The sequence below is a fragment of the Toxotes jaculatrix genome, chromosome 4 (assembly GCF_017976425.1).
Source record: "Toxotes jaculatrix isolate fToxJac2 chromosome 4, fToxJac2.pri, whole genome shotgun sequence".
NCBI classification, from domain to species: domain Eukaryota; kingdom Metazoa; phylum Chordata; class Actinopteri; family Toxotidae; genus Toxotes; species Toxotes jaculatrix.
Window position 1 is genome coordinate 24,706,947 of NC_054397.1, and position 20,484 is coordinate 24,727,430.

Sequence of the window (20,484 nt, forward strand, 5' to 3'; positions counted from 1 at the left end):
AAAAACAAAATAACAGTATAGTACAATGAAAATCAAGTAAAAATACTGCAGTAACTCCAATGTCAAATGTCAAACAGAACAATATATACAACTAATATACAAATAGAAAGATAGGGCATCTCAATATGTGCATGAGGTTTGTGGTTGATAGTTTAAAAGATAACGTATACACAGTATACATGAGTCCGTGATTCTTACAGTCCAGAGTTATATAGTTTGATTGCAACAGGCAGGAATGATTTCCTGTGTCGCTCTGTTGTGCAGCGTGGAACAATGAGTCTGTTGCTGAACGAGCTTCTGTGATGGATCAGCACATGGTGGAGAGGGTGTGAAGGAGAGTCCAATATTGTCCTAACTTTGGACAACACTCTTCTCTCCAACACTGTGTATGCCTGTTGCTATAACTTAAGTAGCCTGTTGCTACTTTCAGACCTTTCATTGTTAAGTGTTAAATTGTCTTTTATACAAGGGATGTCTCTGCTCATCACAAAAAAGTCCTGTCAGTCACACTCTGAGGTCATAATCAACTTTGATTTTCAGTAAACAGTTTAGTATCTGTAGCCTATTCCCCCTTTGTTGTAGATGACCTTTGAGTGTGACCGTTTGTGATCCTACTTGTTCTGCAGCTGAATACGTGGGAATGTAACATGTATTTTTGTCAGGACAGAAGTTCTGTTGCTCCACTAGTTCATTTTAATTACCATTCTGTTTTCCTTCTATATTCCCATACATGTCCCGTGGGGAAATCCCTTGTAGTGTTTAGTTGTGCTCACTGTGTGAAATGATATGCAGGAGATAAGAAAGCTCTCGGCTGTTGACAAAAGCTGGTCAAGTTACAGAACACTGCATCATATGCTTCAGACAGCAGCTCTTCAGAGTTTTGTGGATGTTTTGTTAATCCTCTTTGTGGTTGATGTAAATTAGTTAGAACCAGAACTGCAGTGCTGAGTCATGCTGATGTGCGTTTAAAGAAGTTTGCGATTTGTTATTTGTCACGCGGCCGTGAGCTCAGACGTTAATGTTGCCCACTGGAAGAGAGAAACTGAGAAAGGTTATGTGTCCTTTATTATACAAGCTGTATACAAATACACATTTGTACAGTTAAAATGTATTATTTCAAACTGTTTCAATTTCCATATTTCCTGTAACTAGTGACTTCACTGGATTTCCTGCAGCCTCCAAAGTCTTTATGCCAGTATATCATTTACAGTAGTTAGTCTTGATAGCTTCCATTTGTTTGCATAAACCCTTTACAGTACAATAAATAGTAAGTTCACACATGATGGTGATAAGTTAGGTAACAGTATAAGAAACCCTTTGACCTTGCACTGACAGCCCTTGCCAGCTAACCCCCCCCCCCCCCCCACTCCACCTTATTTCCTTCTTAAACAGAGGACTTTGAACTTCATCATTCAGTGTTTGCTCCTGTCACTGGTGTGGTATGTGTGTTTGCTTTCCTGTGATTAGAAATTATCAAGGCGAACTCGCGTGCTGTCTAATGTTTCTGTGTTGAGACAGGCTTTGTTCATTTACACCATAGGCCGCAGCTTGACTCTTTTCAACAAACAAATCTGGCTTCATTCATTATTAAAGCAAGGCGGAGATTTATGATGTGATTAGATATTGAATTAGCTGTTTAAAGCAAACAAACGTGGCAAAACCACCAAGAGTGTGAATGGAAGAGATGTGTGGCTCACTTGACTAATGGTTTTGAATGTGTGTGTATGTGTCTGATCAGGTCTGTTTACACCAGCGTGTGTTTATGCCAGCACTCAGAGAGTCAGTCCTCTGCTGCATCACAGAGGTCCTGTCTTACAGGTTTTCATACACGCCCACAGATAAACACACACACACATTGCTTTGACAAAAACACCCACAGGGCGTGGACGTTGGCTGGCTCCTTTTATAAGGTTTTTCTGCTTCATCCGGTAATGTTTGCTGTTCTGTCTGTTTCCAGGAATGAGTCTGTGACAAGCGGCTTTGCAGCTTAGGGTGTTTGTTTCGTTCTATCAGCTATCCAGCTGACAACAGCAAACAGCTATCACCCTTTCAGACATACCCCACACACTCAGGATGGCAGAGGAGTGTGCTCCCTGTGAGGGTCCAGACTTGAAGGAGATGGGCGAGGAGGAGCTGTGGGAACTGATTAACGACAACCGCCACCGGATCTCCTTAGGAGTGCGGCCATGCATCTTGATCCCGTACCTGAGGCAGGCCAGGGTGCTGACGGAGATGGACGAGGACGAGATCCTCTCCTGCCACAAACTCACCAACCGCTGCATGAGAACCAGTGAGATTTATGATTTGATTTGTTTCCTCTTGGATTTTACAGAAAGTTAAACACTGCAGTCTACCTGAGCTTGTAGAAGACAAGTCTATTCTGTTTTTCCCACTTTTACTGTCTTATTTGTTTACACTGACTGTTAAGAGCATTGTCAAGAAGACAGAGGAAATCCCAGCAACACCTGCGGTACTAAGTACAAATATTTATAAGCGTGTTAGGCCACCTAGCAGAGTTGTAGAGTGTCAGCTTTACTAACAAATCTTTTCTTTTTTTGATGTGGTTATTTCAGAGGAGTAGTGTTGGCTTGATTTCTCTCAGGAGAAAAATTATAACACAGTGCTTTTATTTCTGAAGTAAAGCTGATCAATAATTTCATGACCTTTACAACTTAGCTTTAAGTCTGTTGATTCAAAGGTTGGGGTTGGAATTAGAAATGGAATTATTCTTTCCGCTACTGTCCACAGGCTACATGCTGGATCTGCTGAGGACTCAGGGGAGAAATGGTGCTGTGGCTTTGCTGGACAGTTTGATGATCCACTACCCCACCCTGTACACCCAAGTCACTGGACGCAAACCCAGCACTGAGCCTTCAAGATTCAGCGGTCAGCTGATTGAAATCTTCTTCCAATTTAAAGGAATATTTCCCTCTTTGTTTGATTTGTTGTATGAATGATTTGCGATACTCTCCTTACAGGTCTGATAAAGTACTCGGAGCTGACAGAGTATCTGGTGAGAGCAGTAACGGGGATGCAGAAGGAGCTCCAGGAGGCACGTCGTGAGGCTGGTAGAATGACTGCACGCTGTGCCTCCCTAGAGTCAGAGATAGGGCAGATAATGGAGCAGGAGGAGAAGTCAAGATGCATTCAGGCTGATAATGAACGCCTGCGGAGACATTTGTGTTCTTTGCAACGTGAAGTCACCAAGCTGAAGGATGAGAAATGTGACTTGTATATGCGCTACACAGCAGCCATCGAGGAGAAATCAGCTGTGAGCAAGCGCCTCCATGACCTCAACCTGCAGGTCAGTGCTTCTCAGTAAAGTCTGTTTCTTACCTTAGGAAAGTCCGAAACACATAGACTGAGTTTCTGTTCCCTGAAACATAAAGCTGTGATCTCAGCGGAGTCCTCAAAAGGTCAGTGTTAAAGAACTGAAATCTGATCGTTGTACCTCGATGTAAATTTAGAAGATTATGCTACACCTAGGGAGGCACTGTGAACACAGGCTGTGAAAACAGTTGTATAATGCCTTTTGTGGCTGGGTTGAGAAAACAGCTCAAGTTATATCACTTGAGTAATCTTTGAGACAGAGTTTTTGCAGAAATCCTGTGTTACAAACTGGGGGTGTAGAGTTTAAAAGACCAGGTAGGTTAGGTCTAACCTTAGACGCTCAAGGGAATTATGTTGAAAATGCAGTATCAAGCATTCTGAAGCTTAAGCATTATACTGTAGGTAATAAAAGCCTCCGCTGCAACAATTTTGGCCATTCTGGAGTTCTCCTGTGATTTAGCATTGCACTCCAGTAACATGGTTGGTCAAGATATCAGACATGTCTTCTTTCATCCGTTCTTCTTCCTTGTCAGAACCTGCCATGTACATTACCCACAATGCAGCTCAACTGCCAACAGTTTGAGCAGAGATGCTAATGAAGTAAGCTAATGTAGCATGGAGCCTTTAACCTTTGGCAGGCATGAAAGCGGCCTACGGATTTCATCTTTAAACTTGTAGTCTGCAGCCCCAGCTGATATTCAAGTGAAATCACTCGAGGATATTTATCTGATTCTCACGGCTCAAGCCACAAAAGACTTCATACAATGTCACACATGCAGAACCACTCCCCGAGGCATGGAAACACACTTTGATGTTTAAAATTGATGGAGCTTCCGCTTTCTGTAACCTGCATTTCACAACTGACATCATGTTATTGCAAAGAAGGCAAACCCACTTCAAACCTGTGAGAAGCACACAACGAAAAACAGAAATACAAAAATCTGTTATGTGAAATAATCAAAACTGCCCCAACTTTGGCAGAAAAAGCTGTGTTCATGTATGACCACTGCAAGTAAAAAGCTGATTAGGAAACTAGGTTCAGGGCCTTTAATTAACAAACCAAGTGATTCATAGTCATAATAATGACTTTATTTATATAACACTTATAAAAACTAGAGATTAGAAAGTGCTTCACAAGGATAAAACAAACAACAAACACATGCAAATTCTTCAAAACTGAGGGATTAAAGTAAAGAAAATGCATAAGCAAAACTGAAAACACAAATAAGAAATGTTAAAATATTTAATATTTATTTAAAAGACTTTGTTCAAAAAATTGTGTCTTCTGAAGTGATTTACAAGAAGATACTGATTTTGCAAGTCTGGGTTCATCAGGCTGGTTGTTCCAAAGTGGTGGTGGTGGTGGTGGTGTGGTGCCCTAACAGCAGAGCTTCAATACCATAACAGCTTTGATTCTGCAAAAACTAGGGAAAGCTAATGTTGGGGATGGTTTCTGTGTCCTTGAAGCTCAGACATTAACAGATTTTAGGAATGTTCCTTAAACGTTAGAGGCAGGATTGGACTGTCTGGCCAACATGAATCTCAAAATCAAGATTGGAAGCAAAGAAGACACCTAGGTTTCAGCTGGAAGACTTAGTGTTGTTAGAAAAGGGACCAAGTGGGGTTTTTAAATGTGAATGCATATTGTCAGCGCCAATGATAAGGATAAGGATCTTTTATCTGAATTTAACTGAAGAAAGTTTGTAGACATCCACTTTTTAATGTTAGATAAACAGTCTTTTATGGAGGACAAGCTAGTGTGGTTTTCAGTCTTTACTGAAACATGGTCTCCAATGGAATTGAATGGATCTATACCAGGTTTTTTTAAGAGTGGTTGTATGAAAGCAGCTTCAAATAGTCAGGTACACAACTAGATGATAGTGACAGATTAATTATGGTGAGCAACCAGTAAGCATCTAATACACTGTGAATGAATTTAAGGGACACAATATCCACAGGACTGGACAAACGTTTGAGATGAGACATAATGTCTATAAGTTTGTCCTGGGAGATTTGTGTAAAATGAGACAGAGGTACAACTGGGACAAATGGCATCAGTAATAGAAGTGGAAACCTCTATCTTTGATCTTATACCATTTATCTTATTAATAAAACAGTAAAACATTCGTCAGGAGAGGATCCACACTGATTAAAACTGACAGGGGTTATATGACGATCAAAAGTATTAAAAAGAAGACTGGGTCTGTGCTTAGAGAACATTTAATGTGCAAAAATGCCTAGCTTTCAATACTTTCAGCTGTGAGTTATTTGCTGTTTTTCTCTGTTATATAATTGAAAATGTATAACCTTTAGGGATTGTGGGACTGTTGTGCAGACAATACAAAGTATTTGAGGCAATCACCTTGGGCTCTGGTGAACAGTGATGGGAATTTGAAACAATTTTTTTTTGACATTTTACAGAAAAAAAGATTAATTTATTAATGAATAAATAATTGTCTTCTATGGTGGCAGGTGTACCAGGTGCAAACTGAGCTGCAAAAAGCCCAAATGGAGAATGAGTTCCAGAAGCAGCGATCACTCAAGTGTGCTTCTCTTGCTGAGACACCACAACTGCAAGAGGAAGTCAAGAGACTGCGCTGCCAGCTGGTGAAAGCAGAAAAATTGGACCCAGTGAGAGCAATCACTTAATCACTCTGTTATTAGCTGATTTATATAGAAAAGTGACAGTTTTCACTCATAATCTTTAGACAGTGGAAGAATCAGTAGCTCCTTGTGTATTTGTCTGTGTCTCATTTTGTTTTCTGGCGTGTCTTTGTCAGGCTCGTCACGACATCCTGGCCCAGGACCTGGCTGAGGCCATAGACAGCCAGGTGGAGCTTGCGGAGCAGCTCAGGTGTTACAGAGAGGAGAATGAACAGCTGCTCAGAGAAAAACAAGGGGTGTGTGTGTTTCTCTGTCTTTCATCATGAATCAGGAAGTGTCACGATGGAAAGTTCCATACTGACATACTGTTCCACTGCTACACAACACCATGACATGCAAACATCTAAATTTGTTTCAGAGAACACAGTTTTTCTGTGTGTGGCTTAACAAAGCATTGACCACACTGGTGTAATGTGTATGTTTGTGTTCAGCTCATGGAGCAGAAGGAGTGCCTGAGCCTTCAGGTGCAGCAGCTAACCCTGGACTGTAACATGCACCAGCAGAAGAGTACCATGATCCACAATCAGATGAGGGAGCTGCAGGCAGAGAGAGACCAGGTACTGTAACCAATAACAGTCCCACCATTCAAACTTTCCTCTCTTTGGTAAACATTAATACAGTTTTCCAAGCAGTATTTTTTTTTGTTGGATTCTATTTTTATGGCTAGCTCGGAGCTGGTCTTCCATCACATCATGTTTGTTTTTCCTGGTGAAATGTCAAGCAGTCAGGTGTTAGCAGTGCTGCTGAGCAGAGTATCAAATATATAACCGCTCTCCTGGCTCTTACTGTCTGTAACTCCCTGTTGTGTGTGGAGAAGTATGCTTGTCTTGCAGTTTCTCTTCTAAACATCACTGAGGCTTTTCCTTCAAGACAAAGAAAATGAGCAATCCCTAACAACTGTCAGGTCGCCACAAGCAAGTCACTTAGCTGCCAGCTGCTCCATTGGAGCGCTCTAGTAATCAGCAACACAAGATTGTCATACTACTTGGCAACTCCTGGGTATAATTAGTGGTTCAAGCTCACTGTATGATGGGTGACGCACTGGATCTGCATTAGTGGGCTGTGGTGTTTGCATACCTTTTGTCTCCCTCTCTCTTTCATAAAAAAAAAAGCCTGGCAGAAGATTCAAGACTAGAGAATCCCTTAACCAACACTGGAGTCACCCAGTTCTACCACATTCATCAAAATAATCACGCGTGAGGTTTTCTATCATGCATTATAAACAATGAGAGACGTATTACTCAAACATCATTTCCATTCTAAGTCTCTATCAGGTATTGTTCCTGAGTTGTTGTGTCAACAAGAATGTTTCACAAGACGGAAAGTTGCCAGACAGAGATTCTACTTTGATAACATCCTGCATAGCACACACCTTGGTGGCAGAGAGGCTAACTCCTACATTAAATACTTCTTCATTCAAACAATCCCTCACTGACACACTGTCACATCCAAGTGTCAGATTTCAGGTGTCACATGATAAGTGTAGCCCTTGTGGTTGTCATGACGTTGTGGTATCCGCATGAGGCATAAATCTGTCCTAACAGTGTCTATCTGCATGATTAATAAACAAGGGCTGTCAGTGTGTAATCGATTCTGTGTAAAATACATATTGTTTTAAGTGAATGTGAATGTTCTCATTCTTCTAGGCGTACCTGTCCCGCGACGAGGCCCAGGCCATGATCGCCCGCATCCTGGCTGAGAAGGACACCCTGAGGTGCCAGCTGGTGGAGCTTCAGGAGAGGGTCTTCAGCCTGCAAGCCAAACACAACACCAGAGTGCAACAGCAGAGCTCTGATGTAATTTCTCACACAAACACATATCAGCTCACACACATACATGCACACAACACTACATACAGTATACAGAAATATTAATGTGCCCTGTGTTTGTGTCAAAGGAGACAGAGGCCGGCTGGGAGAGCCCGAGGTCCAACTGCGAAGAATCCCCGTTCTCGAACAGACGCAGACTTTGCCGCATGGATGCAGTTAATCCCATGTCACCAGGTTCCTGTTATTCAGAGGTGTGTGTATGTGCAAGATCATCTACAGTGACTTTATTGAGACCTTCACTAGTTTTAGAATACCCATGAAAATGTGCTCATGGAACAACAATGGAACATTGTCGAGTACCACAAGTTGGCATCAAATACTGTTCAGAGTTTTGTGTATTTTTTCTTTGATCAGAAATTTTTATGTGTATGGTGAATATGAAGCACGTCACACCAGCACATTTTGAAGTTTGGCATAGACTGAAAAACAATTTTTATTTTCCATAAACTGACAATGTTATTTTGGCACTGGTGGTGAAGCACAGGTATATTGGCACCAGCATCAAAACAATTCAAATGATACCCATCCTTAGATTCTATATCTGTTTTTATCAGTTAGTATTTTTATTTAACTTGTTATATATTAAAAGATTGTTTTTCTTTATGGAAATGATTTTTTGTTGGTGTATGCATGTATACGTGTAGAGTGAAGATGCTGCGGCAAGTAGTGTCCGATCACGTAACGCAGAGCCACCCAGCCCTGATTCCCTCCGCAGACGGGTGGAAGCTCTACATGCAGACAGCAGGTGTGTGTGTGTGTGTATTTCCATGTTCATATACAGTGCGTGTATTCATGGTTCTAAATGACAGCATTATTTGTTCCATTTGTCAAGGCTATTGGCAGCAATTTCCTGACATCCACCAGGAAGGATGGTTTCAAGTTGTTATTTAGCTCTGCATTCCTTTCTGTTGTTGTAACATGAGGTGACATCCAGTTTCAAGTGGATTATTGATTTACAGGAATAAGAGGGTCTTAACTATATGTCACGTGATTCCATGATAGACACAAGTGAGCTTGAACAAGAAGTCTGCGATGCGAGCACAGCGTGTTGAGGAGCTAAACTAACCCCCGTCGTATGGGGGCACACAGTTGGCACACTATGAATAGACTTGAAAGGTTTTTGCACAGCCTCACATTCCTCAGTCCTTGTTTTACTGCTCAAGGAACTTTTGTGTCACAGTTTGTGACATGATTATTCCTAGCCCCCCAAACCAGTCCCTAGGTGGTAGCATGGCATAATTTATCTCACACTTATAGCATATAATTCTTTGTTAAAGTCAGTGTAAAGGACTTACTGTACCTCAGGTAGAGAGAAATCTGATACTAGTTTTCATGTAGCTGTTTTCTTTTTTCTCTTGTAGTTTGGAAACAGCAGAGACTGACTCTTTATTGGATGACTTTGTGTTCCTCCCCAATGGTATGTATAGAAAACATATGAACTTCTCTTTATTTAAGTCAGCGTTTGTGTTTCTACGTGGAGGGAGCAGTGGTTTGCTGTTGTTTGGCAGGACTTTCATCACCCATTGTTCAATATTGGACCTTTGCCAGGGCTGTAAAGTGACACATTAACCCTGGCACATTATTTCCGGGGAAACAACCTTGCCAAATCATTAAACAGCCTCTCTTTTGTTTAGTTGGGAGTGAAGACACGCAGACGCCCAGGCTATGCTCTTCTGATGGCTCCACCTCTGACTGGTGAGGCGGTCCACTGGACAAATACAGAGTTTCATATTACTCAGCATTTTCGAATAGAACAGATAACTGTGCATATCCTTAAGGTGATATATATTTAAGAAGAGGGTAATAAAGGTATTTGAGATTAATGATCTAAAGGTGGGTATGTTGTGATACAACATATGCATCTATTAATTCCCAACATACCCACCTTTAACCTATGTGCTAACTTTAATGTACTAGTACATAAATATCTGAACCAAATGATATGGTTATCTATCCAATATTTGTTGAGATATTTCACTCTACACAAAAGTGATAAATTGACCAACAAACCAAACGATTGCCATCCCTTAAGTCCCACCACCGCTAGGGTGGCTACAATTCATTCACTGTTCATCTAACATGAAATAAGCTTCCTCAAATTAAATTTGAGCTTCTGCACCATAAACCCATAGGCATTGTTCATAACCAATGAGCTTAAGTACTGAGCAATAACTAATAACAAATGTATCATCGTCCTACCAGTTACAGGCGGTGCTGGGCTGGGTATAGCTGTATTATTTTCTGTGTAGTAGCTTGAAATGGTCCCTACAATAATTCAGTTTTTTGTGAAAGGTTGTATATCCTTTCCTCATCTTCTCCCATCTCTCACCAGTCTGTCAAGAACCTCAGCCCCTCCTTTCCTGATGCGTTCCCGTCCAAAAGCTTTTCGCATCAGTGGCCGTGTTCTCAGCATCTCCTTCCAGGGGGAGGCACTGCTCAGCCAGCTGGCAGTGGTGGGGGGAAATAAGACAGGAGTGTTTGTGTACCAGGTGACAGAAGGGAGCCCTGCCCATACTGTTGGCATTAGCCCAGGGGCACAGATAGTGGAGGTAGGAGCAAATGTGTGTAGAAAAAAAAAAAAAAATTCAAATTCATCTGCCTGTTATGATGGTGTTTCTCATCATGCTGTTTCTCTGCAGGTGAAGTATGAGCAGAACCAGAAGGCTCTGAGGATGGTGCTGGAGGATTCCACTTTAGAGGAAGCTATGTGGGCTCTCGGCCAGGTTACAGGCTTCTGCCACCTCTCCCTTCGCCCCAGGCAAGATGGTATGTCCCACAGCATGTACATAAAACAGTTTTTGTTCTTTGTAACCAAGATAATTTGTCTTATCATAAATCATTTTTATACTGTTTTAGTGAAAATATTATATTATTATTATTAGACCACATTTAGCATGATAATGACTTTCTTCACCTTTAAAACAAATTCCACTTTATTCTCAGTAAGCAAATTCCTGTTGCCCAAATACCTAGCTCCACTTCAGTGACAGTTTGAGCTCATGCTGTAATTGCAGCATAATGAAATTAGATAATAATGGAAACCAGCAACAAAAACACTGAATTTTCATGGTCAATACTTTGCCATTCTAAAGAAAAGGAGCTTTTACACACATATATTTAAACATGCACGTAGCATGTCACAGTGCTGGATTATGTTTTATAACAATCACGTTGACTGTATCTTTGCATTAGCTGAAAATAACAATTATGGCTTCAGCTGACACGCAGCCACCAGGAAGCAGATTTTTTCTCTTGAGATTAAAGAGATTACGCCAGCTGCCACACGAGGTCATGCCCCATGCACACATGGCATGTTGCAATTACAGCAGGGTATGGTGTTGATCAATCCTCTGTATTTATCAGTGTGTCTTTGTTTTGCATCATGAAAAGGGCTCAAGTGAGCTACAACATTCTTTAAAGTACACAAGACTGAGTTAGACTGAGGCAAACTGTAGTTTAATAGCTTCATAAAACAGTTTTTATGTATCCAGGAGTGGCACATAAAGACACAACCAGGTGTAAAAAGCACACAACTTCAGTCACTGCACATCTGAAGTAATTAATTAGATTTAATATTAACTTTAATCCCATCTTCTTTTTACCCTGTTGCAAACTGTGAAATGATTCTTTCATCCTTTTCATATGGACTGCAGAGAACTGAGCTATTGCACTGCTCCACCAGAAAACAGAAAAACAATCTAGTGCTTTAACCCCTCTACAGTCCAATAAATGCTTGTATCACACTGTGTATGTCGGTAACAATAATAATAAAAAATAATAACTATAATAAAGATAACAATGATAATGATAGTAATCCAATGCTCAAAGGCACTTTAGATAGAAAAACAATTATCAGAAAGACGTTGCAGTCAAAAACAGAGAGGGAGGAATAAGAGATAAGCTAAACATGAACATACAGTTCACAATGATTGCCTAGAATATGCGACTGACCATATCCATAAATCATGCCAGAACATCAGGATCAGGGTGAGGAGTTAGCACTGCATCACAGTAAATGATCTCAGTACTAACAAATGAGCACTGTTGAAAACCTCTGTTTGAGGGAGCATTCACTGCACCAACCTCCAACGAGGTTTGTGTTTCAAGCAATACATCTGTGATTTCAAAACTGCTAACTTTCATACAAGCTTGCTAACACTGTCAAAAACTAGGGGACCGGCTAGTCCAGTTATACATTCCAGTTTCTGCGATGGTCACTTGCATTCATGGCCTGATCTACCAGACATCAGAGTTTCCTGGGTGCACGCCAAGGACCCAGTGTGCCAGGAGGAATGTGCTAAAAAAAACAAAATGGCCTAAGAAATTACTTGGCAGGTTTCAGTTACTAACTTAGTACTTACTAACTGATTTAGGTACACGTGTTTTTGCAGCAGCAGTGGTATATTTTTTTTCAAAACATTACTATTGTAATTGGTTTGTTGATAGACACAGGCCCTGTGAGGAGGCAGGAGTCCATCCAGGTTTTGTAATTTGTTTAACTGGCTTAAAATAAATCACAGTTATCATATACTACCAGTAACAAACTGTGTTGTTAGTTTGCTGCCCTTTGAGATTAACCACCAAAGGGTCTCCAGGTGATTGATCACCACTATGTGCAGACTTAACATGTGATCAATGTTCAGATTGCCTCAGATCCAATAACATATTGACCTAAGAAGTGACTATGTAAATTGAATAGATCAATGCAAAGCACATGAAGAAGGCAAAACAAATCAAGATAAGCAAACATAAACAAATATCGATGGAGGATGATGTCATGCAGGTTCTTTACATAGACAAATGTGATGCATTGATTTGGTGATTTGATGACTCACAGCTGGGCGTTAAAGGAGTAATCCCCCCAAGATACAGTATTTTAAAACTTCAAACAATGGAAATAACGTAAGCACTTGGGAGCTCATAAAACATAAATTGGTGGTGCACATTACATTTCTTTTTGGGTTTTTCTCGTGCCTTATTTTTCCTGACTCTCAAAAGAGGATGGTAATGTTTGTCTGTTCTGAACAGATTACATTATATGTACCCAGCACAGCACAAGCTACAAGTCTGCTCCGTAACGTTACCATGGTTATTTAAGTGTCCTCTGCCTGTTGTTCAGATTATGACGTGCTGCTGCAGCAGCTACAGGACAGTGATGTATCATCAGGAGATTCCTTCTACGTACGCGTCAATATGTCTCTGCCTGCTGGCCCCAACGGGACGCTGGCTGTGTCCTGCAACGACATCCTGCATGTGACCAACACGCGACCCACTGGCACTGAGGACTCGTGGCACGCCAGCCAAGTGCACCAGTCTAAGCTACTGGACCTCCAGAGTGGAATCTTACCTAACTACTACAGGTTGGTACTCTGATGATGAATATACTGTAGGCCTGTGAGGATGACGAACAGTTCAGGTTCATGTTAATCGTCTTAGGAAAGTGTCTGAAACTGATTTTCTGATGCTACAGGGCACAGCGACTTCTGATTCGAGCAATTGAGGACATGAGCTTCGAAACAAAGAAGTCTCACAAGGTAAGAAAAATCGAAAAAAACAAGCGATCCTGTCCAAAATTTCATTGCTCTAACTCTATCCTCGGATTATCCTCTTCCCTCCTCTTGCTGGGCGTGTGGTGGCCCAGAATAAACAGAAGGCGGTGAGGATTGTGAGCACCGGGCGACAGGGCAGGAACCCACTGTGGATCAGCGTGGAGGATGAAAAAACCAAGAGCACAGAGTCAGGTATGAAATCCTGTCGCAGCGCAAAAGCATCACAATAGTACAATATCCGTACATTTCTTTGACACACACTTGAGCAATTTACACTTTGCTTACAGTGTATATCCTTTCCTCTGTAGGTGATGCATCTGCACCCAAAACTTGTGTCACCCTCATGCCCTACACCCTGGTCACCCCCCACTACCCACCTGTCTGCAGACCTGTCCTGTTGATGCCCACTGTCCTGGGACGCATTCTGGACAAGAAGCTGGCAGGGTGGCAGGGCTTTCAGCTCTGTGAACCTGGTAATAAATACTGTGTTGTTGTAAACTGAAATGAAACCCTGTGAAATGATGTTTCATTTCTGTTTCAGCTGGAGCCAGTGCCATTGTAAACAAATTATTAGATACAGAAGGGGAACATTTAAGTCTTTGACAGATCATGTGCTATTCATAAACTTGGATTTCCTCCTCAGATTTCATGCTGTAACGGAAGTATGTTTTGCTGGCTTAGTAAACAGCCAGTCTCATACTGTACGGTGTTAAATATTTTATGGGTTTGTCTGTGGCTGTAAGGAAGGAAGGAAATACACTGTGAATAAATAGTAATAAAAAGCTATAAAGACAGTAAATGCTTTGCCGGTGTTCCCTGCAATGATAAGGTAAAATGAAAGTTTAATCATCTGTTGTGGGAAAATTTGATCATTACAACAAAGGACAATAACAAGGATATTTACAAGAAACAAAACACAAGATATGCAGAAGAAATTCAAATTATGCATGTGTCAGATAAAACCACAATTACATATGAAAAAGAATGCAACAACTTAAAGTAAATATACATTATCTTCGCATTGAGCTTTAAAGGAAACAAGAAACACATATGCGGTTCCTCTTTCATGAGTTTGTTTATCACCTAATACATATGTAATCTCTTCCTGTCATTTCTGTCTGTCTCTATCTCCACTGCTGTTTTCATCCTCCTGCTCTGCAGAGGTGCTGAGCCCCTGTGAGCACGCAGCCCGGCTACAGAGGTCTGAGATCCTGGAGGAGTGTGAGCAGGGAAGAAACTCCTGCTACACCCTGCAGAGTGTTGAGAAAGTCATGAAGAAGGTCAGAACATTAACACAAAAACAGAGTTTACATTTGGACACTTTTCAGCAGATTGTAATATCTTGGCAACTACTGGAAGTACAAATTTTGTACAGACATTCATGGACCCCAGAGGATGAATTGTAGAGACTACAGTGAACCCACCCAACTTTTGTGCCATAGTTTTGAGTAAAATGTGTTTTGGATTACAATAGAACTTGTTAGAGATGTTCGTGGAGATGGAGAGAGGTTCATTTTGTACAAACACTGTATGTAACTTTGGTGTTCCAGTGATTTTATCTCTAGCGCCATCATCAGGTTAAAGACGTAATACTTTATTTTGACCAAATACCTGAAAAACTAATGTATTTCCCATCAGCCTCAGCATGTTAACAAGCTAAACTACAATTGGCAAACATGAGAAACATTACTTGCATGTTACAAGTTTCACTTGATACATATTCATTATGATGTTTAGCGTTTAGCTCAAAGCCGAGCCTAAGTACAGCTTTGCAGAGCCGTTACCATGGCAGCAGATTGCAGATCATTTTTTACTGTCTGTGAGTCATAAAATAATCATAACAGAGTAGCTGCGTCTACAGTAGGTCTCTGTTTAAAGCTGCAATTCTAGTACCAGAGCTTCTTCCTTACTCCATCCTTACTTAAAGCAGTGATTATACTGTAACTATAACTGTAACAGCCTAATTTTTGTTCATTATTTCTGTTTCCTTTGATTGAAAGTTTTCTTGTGCTGCCATTTCAGAACTATCTATAAAATTGTGTAAATTAAAAGGTGAAACACAGATTGGTCATTTTAAATGTCTTCTAACATGATGCATTAAAATATATTTCACTTCATAGCACTGCTCTTACATTATGCTCATTTAACCCATATTCCATCTTCCTCCTCATCCTACAGGGGATCCACTGCGTGCTGCCACTGGGCCTGGACTGTGTGCGTCGGCTGCACCGGGCCGAGATCTTCCCTATCATCATCTTCATCGGCCAGTCTGCACGGAGCGCAAGGAAACTGAAGTAAACCCTTCTTTCTTCTTCGTCACTGCTAGAATCTGATGTCACATTCAGATAAACACCAAAAAGCACTCACACGTAGGAATGTGCACTGTGGAAACGATTAGCTGACTGATATCTGTCGTAGTTTCAACTGATAAGTGTTGTCATTGACATTAGCTTTCCAGTTAGAAGTCCCAAAACAGATACTAACACACAGGTAGGCGTCAACCTCTGTAAAAAGGGAAAGTACAGATCATACACACAAACATTAACTAAACATTTAGAGCAGACATGTTCCTCATTCATTCTTTAAAATGATTTACACTAAAGGTCCCTCTTCAATGGAGTAATCCACCATTGTATGCACTGTTTACATGTGGTCAGTTTGTGATTAAATAGTTATATTATCAAAAAATCAGTTGGATGACAATATAAAAAAACAGACTTGATTTCTTGTGACCACCTTGGATTAAGCAATATCATAAAAAAAGAAAGACACAGTTTTCCACTGAAGAAAAAAAAAACAAACAAAAGTGATATCCTCCTGTACCTGCAGTGTGTTCTGGTCTCTTGATGCCACTGTCACCAGAAAAACTGGTATTGCTGCCTCTTCTATGACGATTTCTCCCTGTGCGACTGTTGACAATTCAAACTATGTCTAGAGTGAAACCTGTTCTCTTACACTGGGAGGGACTGACGTCCACACTTGAAGCTCAGCGTTGATGCTTTAGAGAACTGAATAATTTTGTTATGTCAAATTCAATTGAACAGAAAACAGCAAATCAGATTCAAAATTGATCTTTAATTTAATTTAATTTATTTCCTTCATTCCTACATCACTTCCAGGTCAAAGCTGCAGCGCCACGGCCGAACAGAGGAGCAGCTGCTGGCATGTTCGAGGAGCGAGGAGCCGCTGCTGGACAAGCTGCCATGTCTGTATCACAGCGTGGCTCCAGACTCCTGGTGTGACCAGACTTCTCTGCTGACCAGCTTGCACACCATCATTTGGGAGGAGCAGAAGAAGATTGTCTGGGTGGAGCCTGATCTGTGGTGAAAGAGAGATTAGAAAAGAATCTTAGCATATGTAGAAAATCTAAAAACAAAATCTAATGCATTTATATGATAGACAAACTTTACAAGAGATATTTTTGTAAACATGAGTATGTATCTATGATACCTGAGTAACTGTGTAAATAAAGGACTTTCATAATGTGATATAGAAAGGAAAATACATTTAAAGACTCTGTATAATTAGTTGCCTCCCATTTTGAGGCTTTTGTTTGAAACAAACACAGACGTGAGCTGTTTGCTGCAAACACAAACACTGATAAAAACAAACTGTGATGACTTATATGTACTGTATCTGTACAATATGTTGTAGATCATTTCCCACTATGAGGGATTTTATTTTAATATTCTGCATCTGTCAGAACTGTTTCCAGTGTTTCATCAGAATGTATCCATATCTTGGTATTTGAATTTTTAGATAACTTTTAACAGACAGGTCAGGAAACATCAGTCACGTCTATTGTTCTGCAAGATTTTAGAATGAAACTCAGCTGCAGAGCTGTCCTTTTCTTCTTCTTCATGGTGCTGCCACGCATCCATAAACATTTAGTCTTTTGACTTAACTATAAGCTTTTATGAAACATCATGACAAAACATCCCTCTGAATTTCTATGAATTGTGCTGTAAAATTCTGTAAAGAAGTTTTGCTTAATAGTTTTTGTCTCCAATGTGTCTCACTGTCCACATTTGAAAAATGTAGCAATAGTTAATGATTAAGTTTGAAGATCATCATTTTCATGTAGCATCATGTTGTATTTACTCCACTGTTTTTCCATCTTATTGTTTCTGTCAATGTGTAGACTAACTGTGGAAGGTCCCACAGGAGCTTAGAGGAATCAACTAATCTGTTGTTGTTAACATACTGTAAATATATTTGTTATTTATGTATTTTAAGTTAATTACGGATTGGGGGGCATGGCTCAGGTGGAGGAGCAGGTCTGCTGATCTCTGGGTTCATGGTTTGATCCCCAGTCTCTTTGAACCCAGCCACTTGAGATGCACAGGCCAGTGCAGTCTTAGTGCTGCTCCCAAGTCCAGATAAATGGGAGGGTTGTGTCTCAAATCTGGCATAAAATCCTGCCATGGATCATGATCTGCTGTAGCGACCCCAAACAGGAGAGGCCAGAAGCAGAGAAAGTTAATGCTGCGTAAAAATAAACAGATCATCTGAAAATGAGGAGCTGTATAAAAGTACTGCTGAGTTCATTCAACTCAGCTTATTAGCAGACTTCCCAGCATGCATTGTTTGAGAGTTAACTCCCCCAGAGGTTCTTTGTTTTTGTAGTTTGTAAAGAAAAAAACATGGTTCAAACTCGCGATGTGTCTTTAATGCATGTCAACATAAGTCATGGTTGTTTCCTCACATAAAGTTCTAACCATGATGACTTGTTAGTATTGATTTTCCTCTCTCACACACATATTTTCATTTCTCTAAGACACTGGGAGCAGCTCTGCATGTTGTCTTAATAAAGACTGATTCAAGAGTGGCTCCAAACAGCAGCAGATAAAGAACTGACTCCAGTTCACAACTCGTGAGACAACTAATTAAACACGTTGTGTGCAGTTACTTCACATATATTAAAGCAGCCAGGAAACTTCAGTTTTTAAGACAAAGCAGCTTAAAATGTTTTATATAATGTGTTTTTGAAAACTAGAAAATGTACAGTCAGGTTGAAAACAGCTACAAACTGGAATGATTCAGTTTGGAAAATGAAGAGTTTTACAAATCTGGAAGTGTTTCACTCTGGCAGAAGCTTTCAGAGAATTTATAATTATGTTTTTTGTATATTTTCAAAATGTCAGGTGGACAACAAAGTGAGAGTTTCTCTAATGTCAGGTGCATGACCAAAAGACAGAACAAGACAGATAGAAATGGGATAGTCATTATTTTTATTATTAATATTAATATTAATATACAATTGCATTTCCAAATATTATATTTTAAGGGACAATCTGAAAAATACACAGTGTGTGTGTGTGTGTGTACATTTAAAAGATAACATATATTGTATGTGTTATCATTTAAATCATACTGTCCATCTGAATGTTCTAAGACACAGATCTACTGTATCTGGGATCAAGCTGAGGATTCACAGCCCAAACTGGATGATACAATGTCTCCCCCCAAAAAACAGAGGGAACCAAAACAGAGAGAGAAAGGTAACTAAAGGCCTTCACTGCTGAGATGTGAAAGATTTTTTATAAATATATCCTGGTATAACTGGTACACTTTGCTGACCCTCACTGTGCATGTCATTTGTGTATTTAATCTGAAGTTTATGGACCAGTTGCATGTAAGGAGGGAAAGAATGTGTTGTTTCCTGGAAAGACTGTGGCCTCTAAGATCACTGTGCCTCGCACATCTTCATTTGAAGCCCACAGTCTGTCCACATATGAACACTCTGAACAACGGGATGTCCGGGAGTCAGATCAGGAGCTGTCCTCCAGAGCTCCTTCTTTCCACGGAAAAAAGGTGAAAAGACTGGAGCACAACCGCAGCACTCAGAAATCGGGTGATGATATGAAGCACTCCGAGACAAAGGGGGTCAGAGCACAAAGGGGTCAGAGAAAAAATGCAAGAGGTTCTGCAAAGTATGCTTGTTGGAATCGCAGACTAGGAGCAGAGGAGAGGAGGCCCGAGAGATCCAACAGGCTTCAACATCAGCATCCCCACTCTACGTCCAAAAAGAGACATGGTGGGCAGAGACACAGCCTTACCTGGGGATCAAGAGAAAAAGAAATGAACAGGACATGTGTTCAGAGCCAACTAAGACCCTCAAAATGACAGCAGTACATATAAAAGGAAATAAACAGTTTTTTGGTGATATGCATATTCCTCTTTCAAATAGCATTGATATGGTGAGTTTGTGGGTTTGCTCTAAACCCACATCTAATAACTTTAGTTATTTCCTGATGAAAGGTTTTGTTCTCAAAATGATAAATTCCACTTAGTAAAGATAGAGGCAGCTCCTCCAGGGTGCTCCTTCTTCTTCACTTTTCTCTCGGGACTATTTTCGTTAGTCCAGTATAGTGTTCTTTTATTTGACACTTAATCATTTCCTGAAAATGTCTCAGGTGGAATCAATTTAGGATTTAATGAGGAGAGTCAGCGGCGCGTGCGCAATAACGAATTAGTTTCTCGTGTCAACGGCGTGGCGACGACAGGCAGAAATACAGGCAAGATAGAAATGTAATATTTGACATTTTGAGGGCGAAAACCCAACAGCACACCGCCTACAAACCTAGGTGAGGTTTGCTCGGTAACAATGGCTGACAGGCTGAAGCTCAAACAGGAGAATGAGGAGACAACGAGCAGCAGGTAACAGGTGGGTTTTACTGCTCGCTTCACGGGGCTTGCTGTGCAAACTAGCCGGAAGTGTTCAAAGTGAATTTGTGGAAGGGATTAAAGAGTGTGAGTTTACCGAAAACCCCTCCAGTTTAACCCCGCAGCTCTGCAGGTGGCTGACAGTTTCCCTCAGGCCTCGGCCTACACTTTTGTTGACTTACTGCATGTAACCGTGTGAGAGGTGGTGTGTGGAGGAATGTCGATATGCATCTTCCCTGACCTAAATCTGACCCAGCCTTACACTGACTCTGCCAGTTCTCTCTGCTGCCCGCAACCACTTTCAGAGAGAGAAACGGTTGCAGTCGGTAATTGAGGATCCAAACCTAATGATAAAATAAATGTCCCTAATTAACATAATAAAATTTTAGACTGTAATGCCAACGTTGGATAACAGATTTATTGAATCTTTTTTTGTGTGATACTGT

General features: G+C 40.7%; 1 protein-coding gene across 1 annotated transcript; it reads left to right on the forward strand.

Annotated features, from left to right (window-relative positions):
- The first annotated feature begins 1,951 nt into the window (after positions 1-1,951).
- Positions 1,952-17,601, forward strand: card14 (caspase recruitment domain family, member 14). The gene is made up of 20 exons (XM_041037083.1): positions 1,952-2,290; positions 2,749-2,886; positions 2,979-3,304; positions 5,803-5,961; positions 6,111-6,230; positions 6,426-6,551; positions 7,641-7,790; positions 7,892-8,014; positions 8,468-8,568; positions 9,185-9,240; positions 9,458-9,518; positions 10,156-10,372; positions 10,463-10,589; positions 12,943-13,183; positions 13,294-13,357; positions 13,465-13,564; positions 13,681-13,845; positions 14,534-14,652; positions 15,551-15,666; positions 16,492-17,601. Exons 1-20 carry the CDS (start codon positions 2,074-2,076, stop codon positions 16,697-16,699), a joined length of 2,934 nt encoding a protein of 977 aa, XP_040893017.1. The 5' UTR covers positions 1,952-2,073; the 3' UTR covers positions 16,700-17,601.
- The last annotated feature ends 2,883 nt before the right edge of the window (positions 17,602-20,484 follow it).